Source organism: Cucumis sativus, chromosome 6 (genome assembly GCF_000004075.3).
Source record: "Cucumis sativus cultivar 9930 chromosome 6, Cucumber_9930_V3, whole genome shotgun sequence".
Taxonomy (NCBI): Eukaryota; Viridiplantae; Streptophyta; class Magnoliopsida; order Cucurbitales; family Cucurbitaceae; genus Cucumis; species Cucumis sativus.
In genome coordinates, this window is record NC_026660.2 from 30,952,591 (window position 1) to 30,966,928 (window position 14,338).

General features: G+C 34.5%; 3 protein-coding genes across 7 annotated transcripts; 1 reads left to right on the top strand and 2 right to left on the bottom strand.

The window, feature by feature from the left end:
- Positions 1 to 1,189: 1,189 nt before the first annotated feature.
- LOC101222612 (cytochrome c6, chloroplastic) lies at positions 1,190 to 3,998 on the bottom strand. The gene is made up of 6 exons (XM_004134475.3): positions 3,841 to 3,998; positions 3,623 to 3,737; positions 2,847 to 2,950; positions 2,479 to 2,510; positions 1,684 to 1,747; positions 1,190 to 1,607 (listed from the first exon to the last, which is right to left on the bottom strand). The coding sequence occupies exons 1-6, from the start codon at positions 3,910 to 3,912 to the stop codon at positions 1,482 to 1,484; spliced, it is 513 nt and encodes a 170-aa protein (XP_004134523.1). The 5' UTR covers positions 3,913 to 3,998; the 3' UTR covers positions 1,190 to 1,481.
- Positions 3,999 to 4,135: 137 nt separating this feature from the next.
- LOC101206974 (exopolyphosphatase PRUNE1) lies at positions 4,136 to 12,149 on the top strand. Of its 5 annotated transcripts, XM_031887891.1 has the most exons (15): positions 4,219 to 4,358; positions 4,523 to 4,586; positions 4,694 to 4,750; positions 4,963 to 5,551; positions 6,497 to 6,681; positions 7,217 to 7,297; positions 7,398 to 7,442; positions 7,551 to 7,595; positions 7,979 to 8,065; positions 9,000 to 9,126; positions 9,217 to 9,294; positions 10,073 to 10,198; positions 10,915 to 10,979; positions 11,641 to 11,752; positions 11,902 to 12,149. In XM_031887891.1, exons 3-15 carry the CDS (start codon positions 4,739 to 4,741, stop codon positions 11,994 to 11,996), a joined length of 1,647 nt encoding a protein of 548 aa, XP_031743751.1. In that variant the 5' UTR covers positions 4,219 to 4,358; positions 4,523 to 4,586; positions 4,694 to 4,738; the 3' UTR covers positions 11,997 to 12,149. The 5 variants fall into 5 exon arrangements, 4 of the variants coding, with proteins under 4 accessions (XP_011658366.1, XP_031743752.1, XP_031743751.1 ...); XM_031887892.1 differs by lacking the exon at positions 4,694 to 4,750 and having other exon boundaries at positions 4,201 to 4,358; XM_011660064.2 differs by lacking the exons at positions 4,523 to 4,586; positions 4,694 to 4,750 and having other exon boundaries at positions 4,136 to 4,358.
- LOC101222853 (protein PHLOEM PROTEIN 2-LIKE A9) lies at positions 12,136 to 13,157 on the bottom strand. Its single transcript, XM_004134476.3, has 3 exons — positions 12,999 to 13,157; positions 12,742 to 12,842; positions 12,136 to 12,658 (listed from the first exon to the last, which is right to left on the bottom strand). The coding sequence occupies exons 1-3, from the start codon at positions 13,125 to 13,127 to the stop codon at positions 12,289 to 12,291; spliced, it is 600 nt and encodes a 199-aa protein (XP_004134524.2). The 5' UTR covers positions 13,128 to 13,157; the 3' UTR covers positions 12,136 to 12,288.
- Positions 13,158 to 14,338: the final 1,181 nt, after the last annotated feature.

Sequence of the window (14,338 nt, forward strand, 5' to 3'; positions counted from 1 at the left end):
ATTAATTGTTTATGTTCAAATGGGAAAAAAAAGAAAAAAAAAAAAGATGTTTGTTGTCTGTTGCCTGTTACGTGTTTGTCTATTGTCTGCTGTCATTTCATGGAATTTTCAAATACCAAAAACGACACGAAATTATTAAGACAGAAAAAACATCTTCTTAATCTCAAAGGCCAAACCAGATTCCGAACACGCACCAACCTCATATTTCATGCCACTACCCTTGTAACCCTGCTGGCTTCGAAACATTTTTCAATTTCTGCAACAGCTGATTGCTTATTCACATGGATCGCCACTAAATCACACCACCATATAAATACAGCTACGGTCATACATCTACTCATAATTGAGTTTTGTATATCACCTCACCAATTAAACAATATGCTGGTAATGGGATTGGACAAGACGCTCATTGGTCAGCAGAAAATAGCTGTAAACCACACCAGAAAACTGCATTATATATAAACTACTCTTTAACCTCCGTCCCAACTCCCAAGTACAAGGATAGACGAGAGAGCCGCGAGAAAGCTTTGGATCTGTTGTAATTTGTTTGCATCTCTCCTTCTGTGTGTCTGTAACGATGTGTTGGTTTGAGAGGTTGAAGCTGCCAGCATGATCTGAGGAACGCTAAAACATTTGGTTAAAGATTGGTTTCTTCCATCAGGTCATCTTGCAGCTTCAATCACTCAATCACCAACAACACTAATGGTATCGGCCATTGCATGCACCCTTCAAAGAATATTGCCCTTGCTCCCCACACAGTCCACAAAACCAACTTTTTCAGATAAGTCAATCCTATTCGTAACCTCCTTTAGTATTGCTTTTGGAAGATTTTCCTCTTTTGTCACAATTGTCTAGTAAACACACATGCATTTGAATCACTTCGGCTTCTGATTATGCTCATTCTCAAATCTTTGGTAAGTCAATCTTATTCATTCTGGACACACTACTAATAAGCAGGCGGAAAGCTATTGATAAACCCACCTCATGTTATGTTCCTCATCATTTTCCTCATCTTCAACCAACTTCTCTAGTAATCAATTCATCTCAAATCTGCTAAGGAGAATGTTGAATAAGAACGATACAGAAAGTGCCTCACAATATAGTTTTTACTCTTCAAATTGGCATATACATGTATATTCATGTACTTCATTTGCATTTGGGATTAAGTTGATTGTTGACCCTTGTCTTATGATCAATTCATGTCCAGTACGGAAGTATGGATACTGCTCGCTTCTAAAGAGATACATGAATACATTGTTTGAATGTCGCTGTTAGTTATCAAAAGGATAACAGCTACAATCCATCCTATCTTTTCAGTTGTCATATTAGCTAGAGATGTGCCATCTACATATGTGAGGCCATCAATTCGGATAAGAACTTGGCAAATATTAACTGGTAAGACTTCAATTTCATACACAAAGCATACATTAGTATTTGGTAAACAAGGCAAATAATGGTCTGGCCTAAAAATCAATATCCGTCTATGGGTTTGGCCACCCCCGATCTGCCTGTATCTTTACAAACTTCGCCAAAAGCCTAATTTCTTCCTCCTGCAAACGTGGACCAAATGTGCACTGACCCCTTGGTTTACAGTTCTCACCAAAACCCTGAAACCCATCGTGTTGATATATTTATATAAATATTTCCACGCTTATAGAATAAGATTATCAAATTATCACTTACAGGCATTCTCCCTTTCCCATCATATGTTATACGGTAGATCTCCTCTTCGGCATCAGCTCCATTTCTATACGAAAGAACAATTAACCAAAATTTTGAAAATTTTATAGAGTTCTCTCATGCTTTTTCTTCGTCTTTAATTAATAGAAGATGGCTTTTAAACTCTAGAACTAAGACAACAAACAATCATTCATTAACGTTCAGTTTTGTTCAATCACCTCACAAACACGTGTAAAACATATTTCAGCATATGGCTAGGCTGGATACAGAGAAATTCTGAAAGCTCTGTTATTTGATCTGGACTCTCCATAAAACTGTGGTGATTTTTTTTTCCTAATAAAATTGTTAAAGGCGTGCATTATAAATTAACGACATTTCTAAATTGGCGAAGTGCCGGTGTTTGGGCACAACAAATTTTAGGTGATTGTGAAGTGTTTTAGGTGAAAGAAAATCAGTTCTTAAGCATATTTGCTTGATTTACCCCATTTTTGGGTTAAGACCATGTAGATTTTTGGGCCCTACCAAAATGTCTATATAACAATAGATAGAGCTATTACCCTTACCAATGAATCTACAATCTTTCTTCATCTACAATCTAATCAATATATGACTATGGCCACACTTGAACAATAAAAAAAAGTAAACAATTTTTTAAAAAAATTGATCATAGATCTAGAAGAGAGAGTAGATCTGTGTTCTAATACCTCATGATACTAGTAGACAGTGATGTACGCACATTGGACTGAGATCATATACTGATAAATAACCTTATTGTTTTCTCAAGTTCTAGAAGATTACCTTTCAAGATCACTTGAAAAGAGTGTGGCACCCTAGGAAAGAGGAAAACAAAAAGTCAGTTACAGAAGTAGCAGAAATGTTCCACAGAAAGAACAGCAAAAAGGAAAAAAGAAAAAACCGAAACCATCACACTTCAAGTTCAACATTTGGAAGATAAATGCAAGATCATAGAATGATCAATAAAAATTCAGAATCAAACAAATAAAACAGATTCCAGGGAAGACACTGATGTTGGTAGTGCAAAACAAACAAACAGAGTACGATTCTAATTCAAACAGTCAGAAAAGCATGCTAATATTAGCATGAACTAAGTACTAAGATGCTTATCCAAATTAAAGAGTAGTGTAAGGAGAGATAGTAGCAATAACGGGCTGAATTATGTTTCCCCCTCCGTCATGGCAGCCAATGCAAGATTGATTAAACAATGCACCTCCTCTTTCTATTTCTATCGTTTCGGCGAGCACAAGACATCCTGTTACACAAATTACACGGACGACATCAAGTCAGGAAATAGTACAAACAGTTGTATCTTTGATTCCCGTAAAGAGAAAGCAGAGTCATTTGAGGGTCGGTCTTATGGCGTTTCTGATACCTCAATCTGTCTTTTAACTATCAAATAGAAACATTTGCTTGTGAAGTCAGGGGTAAGAAATAAAAAATCAATTATGGAAACGTTATTGTTTAGGGAGGTTTATGGAACTCGTTTCTTAAAAATGGAGGAAAAATAAGCGAATGCAAAATTTACTGAACGGAAATTTGTATTAACATGCATTTGTATCCTAATTAAACAAGTAATGTAGAGTAATTTTTGCTTAATGGGGTATGCATAACTTTGACAGTACACAAAAGAACGAGTAGAAATCATTTCATATTTTAGGAACACCAAGAACAGTATTTAGGCTTCCAATTGTAAATCCACGAATCGACTATCCAGAATTCACGAGCATGCATCTGTATGACGAAAAAGATGACAAAAATTCGAAGACTGAGGGTAGTTAGAATTTGAGAAAATCCAGTGAGTTGGAAGAATATGATGATACCGCTTGAGTAAAAAATAAGAATAGATTTGTGTAATAGGTTAGTTCGACAACGTAGGTTAAGAGCGGTTAAGAAATAATGAGTTATGGACTAGGTATGAGTGGACCTGAGGTTTTGTTGAGGGGAGATAATGGTAGAAGCAGCGCAATCAGAGGGGGAACCAAGGCTTTAAGAATCTTAACTTGTGTACGAATTTGACAAACTGGGGTCCGTCGCTTTCCCTGTGGTTGGGTTGGAAATCTCAGTTTGCAGCGGGGAGAAATACATAGAGATAAAAAGGAGAGAGAGAGAGAGAGAGAGAGAGAGAGAGAGAGAGAGATTTACTGGGAAGCAATAAGGGCTAGTGTTAGGGGCAACAAAATGTGAAGTTACGGAGAGAAGGTGCATCTCCTTCATCTGTGAGGCTGCGATGCCGGTGCTCTCGTCGTTGCTTCTGGGATTTGGCGGGTGATTTGTTGGATGTGTCTACTGCCTCCCTTAATCCTTTTTATTTTTATTTTGTTTTATAATGTGACCAATTTTTACTAAATACTTTTCAAATTAAAACAAGAAAAGGGAAATTTAGCGGGCACGGCTAAGGCTATGAGGACATCGCCATGAGCTGACATTGTCGAGGCACGGCACTCAGCTGACATAGGATACTTCCATTCCCATGGCGGATTTCACAATATTCAGCTTCGTTTTTTTCTTCAGCTTTGTCCTCCTCTTTTCACCTTTTGTTATTATTTCTCTAATTACTCCTTTAATCTCTCTTCTCTTCTCTTTTCCCCTTCTCATTCTCATTCTCATTCACATTCACATTCACAATGGTCACTCCCAAACCAAATCCACCACGTCTTCAGGTCTCACTTTCCTCCTCTCTTTTCTCTTCTTTCTTCTTTTAACTGCATTTCAAGAAGTTTGTTTTTCTAACATTCCACACTTCAAAGTTCTGATAAAATTTACAAAATGTGGAATTCTGACTAATCTCCATATCCATAACATGTTTTTTTTTTTTTTGTTGAAGTTTTGTTTACACGGTCATCCATCCAAACATTCAAGAGCAGTCATATGAGAATCAACCACAAAAAGTAAACATAAAACCTTAATCACCGTTGACTAAAATTTTAACCATGCTTAATTCTGGATCTAGTGTCACAACTTTCTATTTTCTTTTCTCTTACCATCTTATTTGCAGATAAAACAGCCATTAGTTTGCCTTTCTAATGATTAAAAGTTGGGGATGATGGTGATGGTAACTATCTTGATGTATACGCTAATTGCGCTATCCATCAGCTCATTTATAATTTTTTGGAACTCAAACTATAGTTGAAATTATTTTGATATCATTACACTATGACTACTGGCTCCATCTCTTTAATTGAAAGACAAAATTGATGTGAAATGAGTGATTATTTGCAGGAGCCATATATTGGTAACAAAGACAATCCAAATTTTGATTTTCAGGTAGAGGGCCATGATTTTACTTCTAGCACCGGTTCTCAAGAAAGTATAAATGGCCAGAATGCTTTTCAGTTTACATCAGATTATGGTGACGTCAATTTTAGAAATAGAAAACCGAATTCAAAAACTATCAACAAAGATACAGAACCCCAAATGGATGATTCAGGCTTGGATATTATTTTTGAACCGTTTGAAAGATCATCATCTGGAAGGTGGTTAAAGGGTGGCAAAACATCACCCTTCCCTTTCCGAACTATTTTGTCGAATTTGAACCTTGATTTGGAAGATCTTGATAATGGAACAAAGAAACGTGAGCTTGGAACCTTTCAAGAATATCAGACTCTTGCAAACCCAGTTAGGCCCTGGATTGAAAAGTCTTTTAGTGTGAAGAAAAGGAAAGATGACTTCTCTGGCATCTCACTTCCTCAGTCAGCAGCTTCATTTTACAATGGGTGGTCGCCAGTGATGGAAGTTTCTGAATCATGTGAAAGCATAGAACAGCTCAATGTTTATCTGAAATCCAAAAGGGATGATGTTAATGCAGGGGTCCCTGGAAGATTTCTGCATGTTGTGATAGGAAAAGATGTTTCAGGTGATACTTTCGACTGACTCTTATTTTACTATTCTTTGTAGATCTCTTAATGTCTATGATATACTTTAGGACATCCTATGTGCTAACTTTCTTTCTAATCTTAATTCATCTGAAGTTTTGCATGCATTTCTTTTATATGATAATGTTGGTATACCTTGATGGTATTATGGAGACTTTGAAGATATTCAACTATAGGTTTCTCAATGGTGCTTTGTGATTTAACTTGATTATGATTTTGATGGTTTCAAACTGTTTGGTTGATTAATTTGTTGAAAATAAAAACATCACTGTGCAGCAAATTGACCTGATGGAAGAACAAAAACCTACTCTTTATTTATGTGTACTAGTTCAGTGTAAATTGAAAGGAAACTTGAGTTCTGTTTATTTCATTTCAAGACAGGAAATAGAAATCACCTAACTTTTATATAGATTTCTTTTGGCTACCTAATTTAGTGGAAAAACTTTTAAAATAGATGATACAAATGAGATGGTAAAAATTAACTTCGGAAAATGGGAAATTGGGTTAACGTTGAGTTTTGTAAGTTAAAATAAAATAAAATCTGTAGGTACCGCCATTTCTTTCTACATCTAACTTCAAGAGCTTCTCTTAATCTGTCTGCTTGGATGTGTCGCTATTTCAGCAATGCTAAATAGCCCAATTTCTTTGTATATATGAGAGATACAGCAGCACCAATTTTTCTTTTTGTCTGTTGTACCTGAGACCATACAAATAGCTAATTGAAGATCATATTGAAGAACACAATGATTAATACAACTTCATATAAATCATGATATCTTTTTATTCATCTCTAAAAAAGCTCGTTACACTTACCAAATAATTTTGAAGATTGCTTTACTGAATTTTCTATTTGTTTATTTCAAAAACTCCAGTAGATTTCAGATAGAACCTAATATAGATCTAATTTATTTTCTGGCTTCATACAGATATTGGGTCAGTTGTGTCTACTATCATGTATGCTTTCTACTTGAATGAGACACGCAAATATGATGAGTTTTGCACTGTACCTGTTATCAACATGAAGAGAACGGACCTAAATTCTCATTCTGAACTTAAATGGCTGCTTGATTCCTGTCAGATCGATACGTCATCTTTGATTTTTGTAGACGAGGTTTAGTCCTTTGCAATCTTTCTGAAGATTATTATCCGGTTTTCATTTATTTTTAATGTTATTTATTTATGATACTCTTAACTCTACAATGAAGGCTATGATAACTTGAGAAAGGTGTTAGTTAATACGTGTCTTTTCAATTTTGTTTCCTAGTTTGTTACAATTTCAATATATTCTATTTTACTAACTAGAAAGAATGCCCCTATCAGCCTGAAACCACCCCGCAAATATATATATTTTTTATTTAATTTTTTCTCAACAGTATCTCAAAGCTACTTTGATTTTTTCAACAGTTATTTTTTATTTTTTCTTTAAGAGTGAAATCCAGTTTCAATCAATCTATCTATCTTTACATAACATGATGTAAGCTCTATGACCATCCAATATTGGTTTATATGAATAAGCTTATGCTGTACGTAAGCATGAAAGGTGTAACCAATGATCTAGTAAACAATATATGCTAGCAGATATGTTCTTTGAGCTTTGATTCAGAAGTGTCACTGATTTTAATATGGTCTACAAAATATTTTCCCAGATCGACCTATCATATTATGAATTATTTGGAAGTCTTAAGGTAGTTCTACTGAACAGCTCCAAACTTCCTGCTAAACAAGAGGTAAGCTTTACATTTGGCAACGGTTTGACAACTTTGTTTCCGAAAAATCTGTTGGTTACCAATACTTATGAAATGTCCATTTCTTTTTTTCTTACAACAGCAAGCACTAAAAGAGGCTGTTGTTGAAATCTTTAACTGTAATAAGGTGCGCAGAATCATTTCTTTTGGTTACAATTGAAGGATTTTAGCTACTTCCAAACATCTCGAAATCACGAGAAACTAACCATTCATATATTTTCCTTTTATCTTACAGGATGAATCTATATATCCTTGGGTCGAGAATATTACAATCCAACAGGTTTGGCATTTGTATAGTTTTATGATTTTTTTTTCTTCGCCTCATATTTCTACCTAAAGTTATCAAGTCCATCGAATAGAACATTTGTTCAGACACGTCATGCCACTAAAAAAAATAAAGAGTAGTAAAGAACACACACGGAACACGAAGGCATTGAAAGGTCTTAGATGATATAATTAGATTTACCAATATCTTAAGCTTTCGGGTCAATCGCCGATTTAAGATGATATTAGAGTAGGTTGGTTCGAGAGGTCCTTTGTTGAAACCCAAGCTTTCAACTGTATGAGTTCGTTTAGTTCCTTTGGTGAAAACTGGCCTAGTAAACAGTCTTCTGAAATTATGGTTCACTATATTTCTTAGCTGAGATCACTTTTGTAAAACAGGGCTGTTCATGCTGCACTCTAATTGCCGAGAAGTTTGCTCAAATTTCACCCGAGATTCTGGCTGGGAAAGGATTCAGTAGACTTTTGGTACTTACTACTTGCGACAATTACTTTTGACTTCATCCATGCATGTATATTTTGAAGGCCTGATCCAAAAACTTTTGGGAGAGCTGTTTTCTTCCATGTGCAATTCCCATCAACATTAGATACAAAGCTGATCCCCTAGCTAGTTCTGCGTGTATTTTACACTTACCTCAACCTCAGCTTTTAAATATTCGTCTTCTCGTAGTGTTATCTTACATTCTCTACTGTTATGGAAGGAAGTTCATACATCTGTGCACACACTTACATTTAATTCCACATACGAAACTGGAATTGGAGAGTGAAAATCATGCTCTCATATTCCATTTCACATTGATTCCTAAAGTAGTTAAGGAATGGAAATAATTCCCAGGACCCACCAAAATTTCTAACCATTCTCGTCGATTCATTTCTCTTGGTAAGGAAAACAATGTATTTTCCATTCCAGCAAGTCCCATAATTTATTTATTATTTTTTTTTTCTTTCTATGTGTGGTCCCAGATTAATTGAATTTAATATTCATTTGAAGCATCAGTAAATAATAACATTTGTTGCCTTCTTCATTCCAATTCCAATTCCAAAAAAAATATGTTATATACAATATTTGACATTTCATTTCCATTCAGACAACTCTGCGTTCTTCTTTATTCCCACTCCCATTTCATAGATGGTGTCTTGTTCTGCCCCCCTAAATGTTTCTATGATCATGAAGCATAAAAACTATGCAGAATTTGAAAAGCTTCCAACAATTTTCAATTTTTTTTATAACTTGACTTTAACTTTAGAAGTATTACACGCTTGGACATCTTTCTTCCTTCAAAGTTTTCCTTCTTGATATACTTGAGGTTAGCTTCAGAGTTGATTGTTTTCCTAGTTCTGTAGGTTTCTCGTTTTCCTTTTCTAAAACGAACTCTTTTGGTGTGTTTTCTTTTCCTTGCAGCTAGCTGGAATTCTATTAGATTCAGGAAACCTAACTAGCCCAAATTGTACGTCCAAAGATAAGTACATGGCTACTTTGTTGATCAATGGTGCTGGTCGATTTGGATGCAATGGTTTTTATCAGTTATGTATGTCTATGTTTCGGTTCTTTCCTATCTTTCTTGTTCAATTACCAAACTATTATTACTTTTTATATAATAAAAAATTGGTATCTACAGTGAAATTCAAAATGTACAATGTGTCCAACCATGGGGTAATTGATCTAGTACTCAAGGATTTCAAGAAGTGGACAAAAGGTGGGGACTTGACTTTTGTTTTGTCATTTTCTTGTATATTTACTTAGGTACTCTTAAGGCAGTTCAATCTCTTCAAAATTTAATGAAAAATTTAGATTTCATGCAATTCATTTTCCTTTTATGCAGGGACCACACCCTCTTAGGTTATTTTTTTCCTGTGTTAAATTCTATTGACACAGAATTAGTATGAAAGATAGGTGGTGAGTGAACTCTTTCTTTTTGTAGTATATGATTATGAAATTACATGGGGCCTTGAGGCCTTGTAGTAGGAACCTCAAATTATGTATCCTACTTCTGATCCATGAGGAAGACATCGCATACCCTCACCTTCCTCAATTATCAAAGAGGCAATCAATAATTAAAACTAGCGTTGCCTCCACGTTCCCTTCTGTGCCTAACCTTATTCTCTTTTGATCCCAGTTACTAAAGCAGTGAAGAAAATGCAATGCCATTTCATCATATTCAATGAAAAATCACATACTTCGCTTGTTACAATTATATCTTTAGTCTGGAGACTTGAAGAATAAATAAATGTAGTCTATTGTTAAATCAACAATTTGCTTTTGTATCAGCGATCAGTTTATGCAATTCTTTCTTATGTCTACGTTTATGAAACTATTTTGTAAGTATGATATTTAGTGGTATTATATTTCATGTTTTTTCTACTAATAATTTGCTGTAAGTATTGATACTTGAGCATAGTGACCTCACTGACCTGTGTAGATGCAATTCAAGGTATCTTTCTGATTCATAGTTCGTTCTGGAATTTTTAATCCAGGATCCTTGGACAATTCTGGAAAGAGATTGACGAAGCTAGATCTTGGGCTGAGTTCCATTGGAATATCAATTGCTCAATTTCTTTCACTGGAAGTTAACTCAACTCAAGACATAAAAAACTTTCTACGTAAGTATTTGAAATTTGAATAAGATGTCATTATTATACTTCCTGTTTGTGTGTCCTCTTTATATCTCATTAGTTTTTCTTCTTTTTTTGTTTCTTTCAGTTTCTATATTCTCTTGAAGGATAAGATAATGAATTTTTGAACATTAGTCTCTTTTCATTTTATCGATGAAAAGTTATGTTTCTTTTTTTTAAAAAAAAAAACCATTCTGACAAAAATAATCTCACAAAATAAAAGCACAAGCCCCACTAAAAATAGGGTTTCCAACTGGATAAACTATTGGCAAGAGAGTAATTGTAAAAAATCTTTGACTGAAGCTCAAAGAAAAACGTGAAACCTCATCAAAGACTTCATTGGGTCCCTCTCCACACCCCGAAGAACTCTAGTATTCCTCTTCACCCAAAGATCTCACAACCTCCACGAAACCAAGAAAATGACATTTCTCTTTGAAACGCGAATAGAGGAGGAACTCCCTGTTCATCAATCAAATATCTGTCTGAGGATCAAGCAAAAGATCAAACTCCTGCAATAATTATTTTTTCATTTTTTTCTCAATGAAAACAGTTGTTAACTAATAACAACAGCAGCAGCAGCAACTACTTACTTTCACATCTTTCAAGTATAATATTTTCAGCTCCTTTTGGAGATCAGCCCGACATCTTTCAAGATGTTGATTTATTAACATCGTTCAAGCAACTTTTATTATTTTCTTATTCAGGTGTGGAGAAACTGCAGCTACTTGTGATTGTTTCTGGATACTACGATGCACGAAAAAACTTCAAGGTTGAAATAGATAAACTTTAGTCAAACTATGGGATAAGGATAAATTTCAAATTTAATGCCTATGCTCTTTTCTATCTCCTCCTCACTCTTGTGATTCCTTTCTATCTTTTGATCTAATCGTTTAACTTCCAATTACCTTCAATCTTTTTATGTGTTAAAATTCTACAATTACGTTTTGGCATTGCATTCTGTTTAACTTGTTAGACGAGCAACGGCAGAATTTAGATGGAATGAACTCAGTTGAAAATAGATGATGGCTCAATTTTTAAATTGAAATAAGATATAATCAAAAGATTAAACTGTCTTTGTATTTGTTAGAATTAGTGGGCTAGGCCCAAGGAAAGATTTAACCTAATTTCCTTTCCTTTTTTATCGTAAGCTTGTTGTCTTTTCTTTTACCGCTTTTAACAGTATACATGCATGTGTCTAGAAGTTAGAGCTTGTTATTTATTTCTCCGTTACCATGACCCGTCCGGCAAATCAATTCAAATAAATTTTTCCCTTCATTAGAATGGCTGTATATTTGAACCAACATTCAAGGATAACTGTGCTTTGTTCTACGTTTCAAGTTTTGAGAAACTTGCATTGCTAACTGAATTTGTTTGTGTTACTACTTCTTCTTCCCGCCTATTTCTAATTACTGTGTATATCACGTAATTAGAGGGAAATCCTAGCCGTTGCTGATTCTTTGGAGCTTATGCAGAAGCTGCTTGTATTTTTAAATACTGATACCTGCCAATCACAACTACCCCTGAAAGTTCTTCACCAAACAGGTACTTCTTTCTTCCTCCTGGAATAGATTTGCAGGATAATATCAACAGGTGGCGCAGCTGATAGCTTCTAGCATCAGTCCATTGAATAATTTATGCCTTTTCACTTGACATACAATTGAAATGCATATTTTCTCATGGTTGGCATGCAGGTCTCACAGATGAAATTAGAGCATTTGAGATTAATAAAATTGCATCAAGGAGGACTATCGAACGCATATTGGAAGAATTTTGTCAGATATACTAAATCTGAGTTGCACAGACGCACAACGCTACATGTTTATCAATTTCCTTTTTTAAGCGTAATTAAATTCATAAATTTGACAGTAGACTTTGATTGTTGATTTAATAAGTGGAGTTAGTATATAAAAGACCAATAGTAATAGTGGAGTTTAAATGAGATTGTATGGATTATTTAGATGGTAACATACAATGTTCAAAGAGTGAAAGAAAAAAGAACACAGTGGTGTCACGCATAGAGAAATAGAGAGTAGTGTGAAGTTTAGATATAGAGTAATTAAGAAAGAGAGGAGAGTGGATCAAATTTTGGTAACAAAGGCATGATGAATGCGCAAGCCTCCCTTCCATCTGCCACCCCAAATTTCATAAAGGCCAAAGAACAGGGTGGTGTCCTTGGCTGAGACTGGAACACTGATCTCGAAATTGCTGGGAAAGTTGATAGGCGACTTCCCGGCCTCGATGATATTGAAATAAATCCTCTTCCAAGTGTAGTATCCCGATTCTCCAACCTTAGCCATCATGAACACTGGACTGCTATCCCACCCAAACGCATCAGAATTTAGGCTGATGTTGAACCCAATCTTATAATGGCTCCCTGGTTTTGCCCCCTTATATGTTGCTTTTACTTCAAGCCATGTCACTTTGATTGCTTCTGCATAGCTCTGTTCACTAATTACAAATCAAATCACCAACATTCAGTTCAATTCAATTCTATTCTATAAAGTATAACACTCAGAACCCATGATGCTTACTCGTCGTTTGGATCCTTAATTGTCCACTGAGTGTCATCAGATCCCCATACTATTTTCAGGTCTCGTGGTGGTATTGTTGCAAGCTTCGTTTCATGGTTCTCCTGCAACAATTTCATATCATATACATATACATCTTCTTTCCATTATTCACCGATTGAGCTTCAACCGTAGTAAAACTAAAACTAAAACATTACAATTTCAGACCAAAAGCAAAAGCAATAATAATAATAATAATAAACAAACAAACAAAGACGTACAGATGGAGTCATAGATTGCTTTTTTTTCTTATCTTTATTATCCATTGTCTGTGGGTTGTTTTGTTTCTTTCTTCTGTTCCAACCAAGGTAAAACTCTTTATTTCTCACCCTCACCCCATCCCATTCCATCTCTCTCTCTATATATACACACTTACATACGAAGGTGTTTCAAAAGGAATATAATCAGACACGTGTCAAAGTTTCAATTAAATCTCTTTATTTACAACCTAAGATAAACGCATCAAGCAACCTCATATCTCAAACTTTTATTTATTCCTATCTTCATGTTCATACAGAATACCACTTTCATTTCCGATGAGATGTACATTTTCGACGAGATGGTTATCAATTTAATTTTTAAAATTTAGAATTTTTCTTGAAAATATACTTTCTGCTTACTTTTTTTTTTTAAAAAAAAAATAAAAATATCTCACCCTAGGCATCTAATGTTACCCGTGAGTTTAGCTCAATAATTAGTGCATTTGTACCTTCTTCAAGAGGTTGTAAGTTTGAATTGTCCAAAAATATCCTATAATAATACATAAAAAATGTCAGAATTTTAAGATTTTGTGTTTTGAAAAGAAAATCGTTAATTGTACTGTGAAGGGTAGAAATTTGCTACCTCTGATTGTGTATAATCACATCGTTAATTGGAACGTGTTATCAGTTGAGCATATAATCACATCGTGTTACCATACATTTGTTTTCCAAATAGAAATAAGAATGAAGACTGATTTTAGTCCGTTAAAAATACTTTTAAAACATAGTTATAGTACTCTTCGTTAATAATATATATACTTTTTAAATTTTAAATTTCTTTTAGTTCAACGAGCCGAGATTACAGTATCTTAACTTGTTAATTCTATGATTATATTGACACTCAATTGGTGATCATTCTAAAACAATAAAGTTATCGCCGACCAAGAAAAAGAAAGGGAAGATACAGAATAAAAAGAAGAAAAGAAAACGAGACGAAAGAGCGGTGTGTTGCGTACTGTGTGGCATAAATCAAAGTGAAAGGAATAAGGTTTAGAGGCAAAAGAAAAAAGGAAAAAGATTACAGAATTGTTGAAGAATGAAACATAAAGTAGATATCCTTTGGTAGCGGCCCAAAATTAAATATCGCAAATTCTGAGGGAATCAAATTCTATGCCAATGGTTGAGGCTAAACGGTAATTGCACTTTTTTTAGAAAAATAATATTACGATACAGAAGACCATAATTTTGGAATCAATCATTAACAAAGGACATTGTATATATATGTATATTTATGATGTCAATGTCAACTAAAATCAAGTTGGGAATGCGTAAAAACATCTGAAAAGCCATACCCTTAATTC

Excerpts from the sequence above, each read along its gene's own strand:
- LOC101222612 (XM_004134475.3), bottom strand. The coding sequence starts at position 3,912 with ATGAAGGAGATGCACCTTCTCTCCGTAACTTCACATTTTGTTGCCCCT. Across the intron at positions 3,738-3,840 it reads CTAGCCCTTATTGCTTCCCA|GGAAAGCGACGGACCCCAGT; the intron begins GTAAATCTCTCT and ends ACCCAACCACAG. Across the intron at positions 2,511-2,846 it reads GGGGAAACATAATTCAGCCC|GGTGCCACACTCTTTTCAAG; the intron begins GTTATTGCTACT and ends CCTCTTTCCTAG.
- LOC101206974 (XM_031887890.1), top strand. The coding sequence starts at position 4,900 with ATGAGTGATTATTTGCAGGAGCCATATATTGGTAACAAAGACAATCCA. Across the intron at positions 7,298-7,397 it reads AACTTCCTGCTAAACAAGAG|CAAGCACTAAAAGAGGCTGT; the intron begins GTAAGCTTTACA and ends TTCTTACAACAG. Across the intron at positions 7,596-7,978 it reads AGAATATTACAATCCAACAG|GGCTGTTCATGCTGCACTCT; the intron begins GTTTGGCATTTG and ends TTTGTAAAACAG.
- LOC101222853 (XM_004134476.3), bottom strand. The coding sequence starts at position 13,127 with ATGGAATGGGATGGGGTGAGGGTGAGAAATAAAGAGTTTTACCTTGGT. Across the intron at positions 12,843-12,998 it reads AGCAATCTATGACTCCATCT|GAGAACCATGAAACGAAGCT; the intron begins GTACGTCTTTGT and ends AAATTGTTGCAG. Across the intron at positions 12,659-12,741 it reads ATTAAGGATCCAAACGACGA|TGAACAGAGCTATGCAGAAG; the intron begins GTAAGCATCATG and ends ATTTGTAATTAG.